Source organism: Takifugu flavidus, chromosome 6 (assembly GCF_003711565.1).
Source record: "Takifugu flavidus isolate HTHZ2018 chromosome 6, ASM371156v2, whole genome shotgun sequence".
Lineage (NCBI taxonomy): Eukaryota > Metazoa > Chordata > Actinopteri > Tetraodontiformes > Tetraodontidae > Takifugu > Takifugu flavidus.
Genome location: NC_079525.1, coordinates 13,338,408 through 13,348,974, shown reverse-complemented (window position 1 = coordinate 13,348,974; position 10,567 = coordinate 13,338,408). Strand labels below are relative to the sequence as shown.

General features: G+C 42.8%; 1 protein-coding gene across 1 annotated transcript in view; it reads left to right on the top strand.

The window, feature by feature from the left end:
• The first annotated feature begins 360 nt into the window (after positions 1 to 360).
• The window catches only part of tenm3 (teneurin transmembrane protein 3), a 55,633-nt gene continuing 45,426 nt past the window's right edge, over positions 361 to 10,567 (top strand). The window contains 5 exon segments of the mRNA XM_057034507.1: positions 361 to 754; positions 7,409 to 7,469; positions 7,920 to 7,999; positions 8,197 to 8,305; positions 8,649 to 8,719. Coding sequence (XP_056890487.1) covers positions 7,927 to 7,999; positions 8,197 to 8,305; positions 8,649 to 8,719 — 253 coding nt within the window. The 5' untranslated portion in view covers positions 361 to 754; positions 7,409 to 7,469; positions 7,920 to 7,926.

Genomic DNA, 10,567 nt, shown 5'->3' with positions numbered 1-10,567 from the left:
TTATTATTATTGTTGTTAAAGATAGTAATTATTACAAGGTTACTACATATTATTACATATTCTAAATTAAAAAAAACAACCACTTTAACACTTGAAAAGAGTCCGGATCTGAACTTTTCCATAAGCTTTCCATCATCAACCTCGCAGGCGCGCATGGAAATCACGGGAAACTACCCCGCTGCACACCCGCACGTCCTGATCACCTCCCTCCCGCACACGCACACGCGCGCGGCAGGGGGGAGGGGGAGGGAGAAAGGGGGTGACGACAAAAACGTCACTCCTGGGCGCAGCAGGGAGTCCCCAGCAGTTCGCTTCTCGCTTGGCGAGTCATCATCTTTTACCGGGAGGAGATGAGCTGATTCGCTCTCTCCCTGTCCCCCTTTCTCTCTCCCTCTCTCTTTGCCACACACGCACAGCTTACTACTGTTCTCACACACCCTCGCACGCACGCACACACATACGCGCACCTATAATGCTCGGTGCGCCGGGCCGCCGGCACATGAGCGATGTTTCAGACCGGCGCAGCAGGTCGACAGAAGTGCTCCACGTCCGTGTAAACACGGTTCCAGAGGAACTTTTTCTCCGAGTTGCGAGCCGAACCGAACCTTCCCCCTTGGCTTTGTTTTCATCCACCTCCTGGTTGTTGCTTTTTTTTTTCTTGAAGGTCATCTGGCCGATGGGAAGTCGGTGGGGAGGACGCAGCTGCGGAGGGAGCCGCGGAGATGTGCGTGGAGGAGAACCACGCCGCGAACAGGTAGGATGGATGGCAGCGCGCGCGCGCACACGCACGCACACATTGCAAGGATAATCCGAAAATAAAGTTTCTGCCTTCCGTGGATGTTAAAAGTGGTGCGTAAAAGCGAGTAGATGAGCCAAACCATTGAAGATAATAATTCTAATAATTATATTAACCGGTGCAACTTTTGTTTAAATTGCGGGGCGAATGAAATAATGAGGAAAGCGTCTAAAGATTCATTCACTCTGCGCTAATCGAGCCGTCCAGGAGAAATACAGGCTTGGCTTTAGCAACCACAGTTTCTCCCTGTTTCGGACCGAAACGGAGCTGCTGCTTGGACAAAGCGGGAAAAAAAACTGGGGAAAAACCTTAAATGACCCCGGAATAATTGATGATTTAATGGTGTGATGGCTAAAACAAAATCAGATGAATCTTGATTCCATGTGCATGTTCACTCTGCAATCAAAACATCTTTACTTCAGTCTCCCTGAGTTGATTCGCCTCATTTGACCAGTTGTTCATTTTGACCATTGTTCTGAAAACATTTTTTCTTCTTTTGTTGTTTTATGCATGTGAGACCCAAAATTTAGAAGTCTGCATTATTCAATCATCCATTTTGGATCACGGCTGCTTCCAACAGTCACCACAGGAGCTGCAGCTGGAACAGGAAGTCAGTCCATAATAAGTCACAAAGGCCGTGGGGCAAAAAAGTGGATCCACCATTTAACAATTATTATCAAGTTTTGTTATATTTTAAATAGCAGAGATGAGTCATTAATATAAGAAAATATGAGAATGACACAAAAAATCACAAGGCACAATTTTTATATTCTCTATATTCTCATCAAATACTGTTGAACAGGAGGGATCGTGGACACGGCACGCCACCGTTTCCCACCAGACCCATGGCAGCCCACGGAACCGCACACAGTTCGCCTCCTTCGCGGCTAGTAGCTGCGCGCCGCTGTTAGGATACAGGAATTTTGGATTTACATGATCAAAAACAGAAAATATGTGATCGGAAAGATCAGAAAGTATTTCGGGCGCTTTAATGGTCACACCAGTGATCCAAGGGTCCCCGATTTAATCGTTTCCATCAACCGCTGAAGGAACCCTTCAGTAGAGTCCTTGAGCAAAATAATGAACCCTCGATTGCTTCCAGTGCTTCGTTTTTGGCCATGAATAGTTTTCTCAACTATGAAGTCTGTGAAGTTGCCTCTGATATAAGACTCAAGCGATACGACTCAGTTTCTCATCAACAGTCGCTCCGGTTGAGTTGAACCATCCTGGGATTCAAACGCCACTCCGTCCATTTCTCCCACAGCGTAAATCCACGAGGCCGTGCGAGCCTGCTAGGAGGAGGCTAAAGAGGAGGCCACCATAACAGGGACACCAAAGCTGTGTCGCTCCAGGTTCAAGCTTCGTAGGAGACGTTAACGTTATCCAGGCAGAAGCCCCCGCGTTCCTGAGTTTGTTTGGTCCTGTCGTGTCTGAACAAGGTTTAACTTTGGTTTTATTCCGTCAAATGTGTCTGACATGCCTCGCGGCGAGAGTCAGTTCTGGATCTCTAGCAAAGGAGAAATTACCATGTGAGAAGAAGCTTTTTACATATTATACAAACTGCAACGGAAAACCGGAACACCCCAAAACACACACACTCACGCTTGCTGTAGCTGGGGACCGAGCCCACAACCTTCTTGCTGCGCTAACCAGCATTGTGCTAACCACATTGCAACCGTGCAAGCGCGTGCGAGTCTGTGTCTCACGCGCAGCACTGACTCCGGGTGTATATTAGAAAGGGGTGTAATCAGATGAGCACTTCTAAAATCCTTGTTGCTGTTACACAGTTACATCAGCTTTGATGTACCCGATGTTGTAATAGGACACATAGCAACAGAAGTGCCGGCTCCCTGGAGTTGCATCACATCATGCACGCTAATCAGGAATATTATTTCACAACCAAGTTCTATAAGAAATCTGTAAGTTTGGGTTTTATATGTCTTGAGTATTCATGGGCACGAGAAGCGATGCATGCCACACACACACACACACACACACACACACACACACACACACACACACACACACACACGGACTCGATGGAGTGGCATAGCTTCCGACACACTCGCATTGAGAGGCGCGTTCATCAACACCAAAAGCAAGATTACAAGGTTCAAGGGTCATAAATAAGTGATGTAGGTCAGTGGAAGAGTGGGAAGCTGTTGTGGATCAAGGCTGATACTGACATCACTCCCTCCGAGGGTAAGTGAGGTCAGCTGCAGCCGCTGCAACAGTTCCTTCTGTGTGCGCGTGTGTGTGCATGTGTGCATTAGCATCATTTTACACTTTTAAGTCATAAATATGCAAAAGGAACTGCACAGCTCAGACAGTCCTCCTACAAGGAAAATGTTGTGCTGCTACTTGGGGTGACTGCAGACGTTAACGAGGAGGTGGATGAATGACCTGCCTGGAAGATGGAAGAAAGATAGAAAGGTTCATGAGTTACCAGTTTGGTGCTGTCTCCAGGTTTTGTGAGTTAAAGTTAGCAAAAATATAATGTCTAGAATAAATAAATAGCCACTGACAGTATAGCAGAAATTGAATTAAATTGGCATCGTTGACGTTCCCTTATCTATTATGCTTCTATATTTTTGGGGTTATTGGGTGTTTTTATATTCTTTTTTTTTTAATTCTAAAATTCTGTTTTTGCTTTGCCATTATGAATATAGAATATAGATGGTTGACAGCATATTCAGATTTTTTCTTCCCACCGTTATTATTATAGTGTTAAGCTGCAACATAAGAAAACGTTGGGGGTGATCGGCCGAGTGTTCTGATTGCACTTTATCATCTCCACACTGACCTGACCAGCGGCAATGATCTCCTTCCTGGATATACACCAAAGTTAAGATAGTCTCCTTATCTGGACCTCAGAGGAAAGCACTGGGGGAGGCAGCGTTGGGAGGAGACATTCTTTATCCTTCCCGGTTTGAGCTGGATTGATGGTTGATTGTCGAGGTCTCGGACATAAACAACTCTAACCTTGGAAATGCTTCGTTCCCCACCGATGGCCAACGCAGTAGCGACATTTGAGGTCATCCTCGTCTGATAATTAAGAGAGTCGGGGATTGGCGTACTCCCTCAAGGAGGTCCTGAGATTTTTGGCTTTTGCTCCTTTATATTGGAGTAGAGCTTGGTTAGTTTGAGCTCCAAAAGCCTTCCAACCATTTAACCCTTGTGTGGTGTTCGGGTCTGTGGGACCCGTTTTCACTTTTTATTAAAAGAAATAAAAATAGGTAATAAAAATAAGTTCAAAGGAATAAAAGTCAGTAGTTTTGAAAAATCTTGCTTCGCTTGTAAATTTGTTTCCACTCATATCTTGATTTTAATTGATTTTCTTTATTATGTTTTAAATAATAAGTTATAAATGTGACCTAACAAAGGTAAAGGGCAAATATTAACCATATATATTGTTTATACTGCTTGTAATTGGGATAAGGTAAACGTCTGTTCAGTATTTTAACTCAAAAGTGTTTGATTGTGAGGCATTAAAAGCCACAAAATGCAACGGGTCCATCAGACCCACAAACGCTGGCTGAGTAACAACAATATGAACATTACACAAGGGTTAAAGAAGCTTTCACCTCTTCCCTGGTCTCGACCCAAACAGAAATCAGCTGTGTGTGCTTTTCTCCAGAGAGCTTTCTCTTCCACGGAAGCATTAGGATGTTGGAGATCAGCAGGTATTGACCATAAGGGTTGCCGTGGAGGACTATCCAGAGGGTCTCCGCAACCTGGAGTGCCTAAAAAACACCTGCTGCACCAGCCTGGTCATTATGTGGGTCGAGATCATTCACAGAACCGGTCTCCATCCTCCTTCTTGCAAAGCAGGGAGTATAGGGGACGTTCTCTGAACTTGTGGAAGGTTCTGCTTGCTTGGAGGAAATTCTCCTCCAGGTTTTTCGGATGTTATCAGTCTTTGTAAAATGGTTTCCAAGAGAGGCCTCAAGTCAACACCTAAATCTCGAAGGCTTTTGGGAAGTTAGTCGGACTGGTACTGAACCATGAATCTCACCTAGATGGACTTCCTGTGTCCTCCTTACTGACAGGGACAACACCTTTACAATGAGTCTTTGGCCATCAATCACAGCTCTTTCCTGCTTTAGAGCAAGAAGTGAACGTTCTTTCAGATGGTGGGAAAGCACCCAAAGGACTCTCAAAGAGGCCCAACATCCTCCTTAGAGTGAATTGATGGTGGGGACCCCAGTGTGCTGTGGGGGAGTGAACTGGACCAAAGAAATGTAATGCACACATGTGTTTGTGTTCTGGTAGTCGGGGAGGGTGCCAGGAGCATTGACCAGAGCATTGCCCAGGTACCCTTGAGCAAGTTACCGAACCTACAATTGCTCATACAGAGCCCTGTGATGAACGCGCAACTCATCCAGGGGTATACCCTGCCTATGCCCATTGTGTACCCCCCCGCGACCCTGAAAGGTATAAAGTGGTTAAGAAGAGAGACATATGTGTGTTTTTAAAGTACTTATCAAAGTATTATTATTATATTATTATTATTATTATTATTATTATTGTAAGTAGTAGTAGTAGAAGTAGTAGTAGTAGTAGCAGTATAACTATTTTTGTTTTGTCCCTATCACTTTTAAAACCATTTTTATAATTGATGACACTGGGGAACACAATTTTTGCTGAGTTAAGTCTGACAGCTGTTTTTAACTAATTTTTGGGTGCAGAACCCAAAGCTGATCTCAGTTTTTCTCTATTGCTTCATGTTTTTGAACTATAGGATTCCCTATATTTGAAAGTATCCCCATTAGGGTATTGGTAGTACTGGCCTATTGGGAGCTGCACACACTGCACTTAATTATGACAGCACAAATAAGTTGTCGCATAGCTTTAGATGAGTCCAGTCGTAATCAGCTGGCAAGTCTTACTGCAGCGAATCAGGGGAATTTTGCTTATCTGGAGGGGAAGCTATGGAGAAAAAGCTTGTATGCTAAAAAAAAATGGCTGCAATTTTGGAATCAGCATGGCAATTTTAGTTTTAATCAGAATAAAAATCGAACTTAACAGAATTTTTTTTTTTTCAAATTGTTCCACAGTGCTAAGGACAAAAATTTAACAAACTAACATTGACGTGAGAATTGACCAAACTCCAATAAATAAAAACACAAAAATCTGCATCCAAATCTGCAGAAATAGAAAAAGTCTGTGGCCCTCAGGCAGACGTCCCATGGGGGCACAGAGAGGTCCAAAGCCCTGAGGCAAAAGGTCTGCAAGTGCACAGAGATGTCTGAAGCCCTTGTGCAAACTGCCTGTGAGGGCAGAGAGAGGTCTAAAAGTAAGTCCAAGTTCAGGACAATCCACAGCAATGTTAAGGGCACACAACGGCCCAGGGCCTTTGGATAGATGGCTCAGAAAAGGAGCAGGAGAGAATCCATGACCTTTGGGCAGATGGTCCAGGGCACAAGTGCTCTTAAATCTGGCCAGTGACCTGGGGTTGCAGGGGAGCCAAAGTTCTCACAGGTCTACAAGCAGGACCTGAAATAGTGATTTAATGTACAAAGGGGCCAGATGTGGCCAAACAGGAGGTGCACTGATTAGACCGTTATGTATCCTACTTCCCATGTCCAGTTGGGGTTTTCCATGTACCTAGAGCAGATAGGGTTGAGAGTGAGCTAGGCTTTTTTTTTTTCCTTTTAAGGTGTCTAAATGTCCCAGTAAGACCCCAAACCAAGAAGGGCTCAGGAAGTTCTGTTCCAGATGAGCAAGTACCCCCTTTAAATTTGCTGGCACTGGACTTCTGCTGGCCAATAGACAAGTTGATAGACCATCAAATCTGCACGGACCAGCGGATTTGGGGGTTTTGCTGAGACGTGTTTAGAGTCGGATAAAGGCTGAACCTGAGGTTTCAAAGCCACACGAACTTGAACCACACGGTCCATCTCAGTCAAAGTCTCCATCGACAAGGCCAAATCAATCTAATAGTTAAACTATTAGGTCAGGAACTGACCTAATATCCGTAAATACTCACACATTTATTTAGTCCTATGCCCAGTTGCTAAACCACAGAATGGAACATGAGGCTATAAGGTCATCAGGAGGAATACAGATTCTCACACAGAAGAGAAGGAAAGCTTATTAATTCCAGAAAGAGGAAGGAAACAATCAAGCACAGGTGGAAGACATTAAGGTAATTATGTAAGTTGAGAGAGCAGGGACTAAAGCCCAGAGGGAAGACACACACAAAGATAGGTGATGCGCACAACAAGATTTAACACTATCCAGGAAAACTGAACACAACTTAAAACTACAACTCCTAACCTTGCCAAGGCTACAACAGCTAACCTAGCTCCCCTGGGCTATAACAACTACCCTAGCTCCCATAGGCTAAAACGGCTCCCATAGGGTTGCTGAATATACAAATCTGTTTCAAAAACCGAAATGCATGCATTTTATTATTGTATTGTGGATATTTAGGCATTGAACTTGTGTCACTGCTGCTCTCATTAGGGCATTAATTCATTTTTGCTTTTTTTGTGAAGTTGGTCGAGATGATTTTCTTTTACTTTTTTAGAGTGAAGTGAATTTTAACAGGGAGTCACAGAATTGGGACACAACCGTTTGACTACATAGATTTCCTCCTTTTCTTTGTAGCCTTTGAAGCTTAAACGGGATTGACTTGGCAGACAGGGTCCATTTAACGACAGCACCACAGGTACGTCCCACAGAAACCCTTTTTACTGTCAAGTTATCTGCGTTTCATTGAAGAACACTGTCTTTCTCCATAGTAACTCTCTCATCAATAGTATCTTGTTCATCACTGTCAGATTTGTTCATTTTTCTTTGCTCTATTAATCTCCCTTCAAAGCGAGATTAGCACTATTCGCCCTGAAGGAACAGCATAGTCTTCAAACTAAGCTAGAGGACAGGAAAATTGAGACAAAGATCAGATCAGTGGCACCATGCACCCTACAAAAACATCTACCCATCATCCAGCTGAATTATTAAATGAACATATTTTAGTTGCTCCTTGTAACTGTTTGGATTGTTCCAAAACTACAGGTGAATTTTAGTGGCCAATCTGCCTTTCTATCCATCTGTCTGTCAGTTTTTCTACCCACGGAGCTGAGAAGCATGACTCTATGTTTACCAAAACTATAAGCAGGACCATCATGGAAGTAAAAGAACGCCGTCCGTACAGCTCCCTCTCCAAGAGCCGCAGGCACAAAGAGGGACCGTATACAGGTGAGACGCTTGGACCCCTTTCATTCGTTTTCTTGTTTCCTGCCAACTGACACGTTAAATCGGCAGCTTCTCGTTTTTGGCTGACCCTCCACAACGTCCTGACAGCTTCCACGGACCTCCGTCGGGCTGCGTATCCGTTTGTCGGAGCTTTGCCCCTGTTTACCTGCATGTATGTACACCTGATTTCTCTCAACCAGGTTTATCGGGGGACTGTAAAGACTCGCAGGGGCTCTGCGTCCCGACTCAGAAGTCATACTCCTCCAGTGAAACACTCAAGGCCTTCGACCAGCATCAGGACCAGACCAGGTTGGACCTGGGAATATGACCGTGGGGGGTACTTAACTTAGACCAAGAAGGTTTTAATTTTAAACAGGAACTAATACAGCGAGTGAGTGAGCGAGGGACCAAATTTAGGCAACACAAGAGCTGGATGGAAAGTGATGGCGAGCTTTGAATGAAAGAAAAAGAAAAAAAATGAGTTAATGAACAACAAAGAGGAGATCAGAGATGGATCAAAGGGGAGAAAGTTGTGGACATAATCTCGGAAAAAAGAAAGGCTAGTTCTTTTTAAATTATTCAGTAGGTTCGCTGACTGTGTGGATTGATCCTATTAGAGCAATGCAGTAAAGAGTATTTTCCCTTTTGACAGGTTACTGTGTGGGACAAACAGAGGACGTGTGGACATGGTTCACCATGAGCAAGGCACTTCCAAGAATCCAGGTGGGATGACACAAAAGCTCTCTTAGCACGTGGCACCTGTCCGTAGAATGGCCGCCGACATTTGTCTCAATATTTTAAAAATGCGTTTTTCCCATGCATTTTGGCTCTGTTAAATTCTGACACCTCCTTTTAATGCCTGACCCATCCGGTGTCCTGTCTGTCTACTGGACGTGTTGGCTGTTGGAACAGCTGATTTTTTGTCTTTTTAGGAATATAATCCTTTTTAAAATTTCAAATAAGAGCGAGGACCTTTAAGAGAAACCAGATTATTTACCAAATGAGGTCTGAATATAATCCAGAGATACATAACATGCCAACATAAATACATAAATAATCTTTATGTCAGGAAACACTCAAGTCCACTAAAATATTTAGTTCAACACACATTAATAGATCCATTATGAGTCACATAATGTGGCCGCATCATTTAAATTTGCAGCCATGTTAATTGGTCCCCATCATTCACTCTTACTATGAGTTTTAGGTCAGTGGGTCCTGGGTCTCCTAGCAGGACACGTCTCAACAGGGAGACATCTTGAGGCATCCTGGCCTGTCTGATCTATCTAAAGTGGCTCCTCTTGCTCTGCGCTATAGCAGATAGACGGTACAATGGAGGAAGTGGTTTTGTTAATATTCACTGGGTTAATCACATTTCATCTTTAGTTTTTTTTAAAATAAGATTTTCATCAATATGAGGTGTCAATTTTAGGATGAACATAGAAGAGAAGATAAAGAAAAACATTTTCAGTGTATGTTCAAACTTGGAAACATTATTGGCGTTTAGAGTTTCTTTACCCGCAACATGGAGGGCAATAAATATTCAATGAGCTCAAACCAAAGGGCACAGGAGCAGCTAAAGATTTAGTTTTGGTAAGATTTACAATGGCGCTTTTCTATATTACCAAATATTAAATTTAGACAATTTAGTTATATCATAGTAAATAGTTGTACCTTTAATAAGGAAAGATTAAATATGGTGATTGAGGGTTAGTTAAAGTAGTGCTGTCCAATGATTTAAGGTTGAAATTTTTAAAAAGTGCCTGAACTTTTTCGGGTTTTTCTATTTATTGTTGTGGATCTACTTAATCGGCGCTGGTCAGACAGCGGAAGCCGATCTGCTCCTGTCGAGATGTGGTTGTTTTTATTGGATGTCGACAGTAAAGACAGAACAGATTCCTTCGGACACACGCACGCTGCGGTCTCCCTCACCTGACCCGCACACTCACGCACGCACGCACGCTGCGCCTCGCCCTCACATACCTGTTTTTGGACCCGCTTAGTTTTTCTGAAGTCGATCGCATCGATTGGAGACTTTTTAGAACACACACGTATCACTCCGCTCGCTATCCTGCGTGACGTGCGGTAATTGCGTGAAAAATGTGATGAATCTCCGGAAAATGCTCGTTAATTGTCAACAAACAATCCGAGTCCATGTTCCAAAGTGTTATTTATCATGATCCGATTTAATAACTTTCATACATACATAACACGTCGTGCATCATTATTATTTAATCTCTTTAGTAATCTCCTGGTGTTCTGTATAAATTCGGCTTTTTATTTTTTTTTTATCAAAAAATCGGTTCTGGAATATTTTTAAATTGATAATGTGATGGTGGGTTGCACCTATTACTTATATATTTCTTCTGTAATGACAAAATGGGTTTCAAAGAATTTGGATTATAAGAACAACATTCTTTCTGGGGTGCACAGATTTCATTTTTTATTTTTTATTTTTACATGTATATTATTATTATTATTATTATATTATTATTATTATTATTATTATTATTATTATATTATTATTATTATATGACGGGATATTAAATGGAGCCTTATAAAGAAGAAATG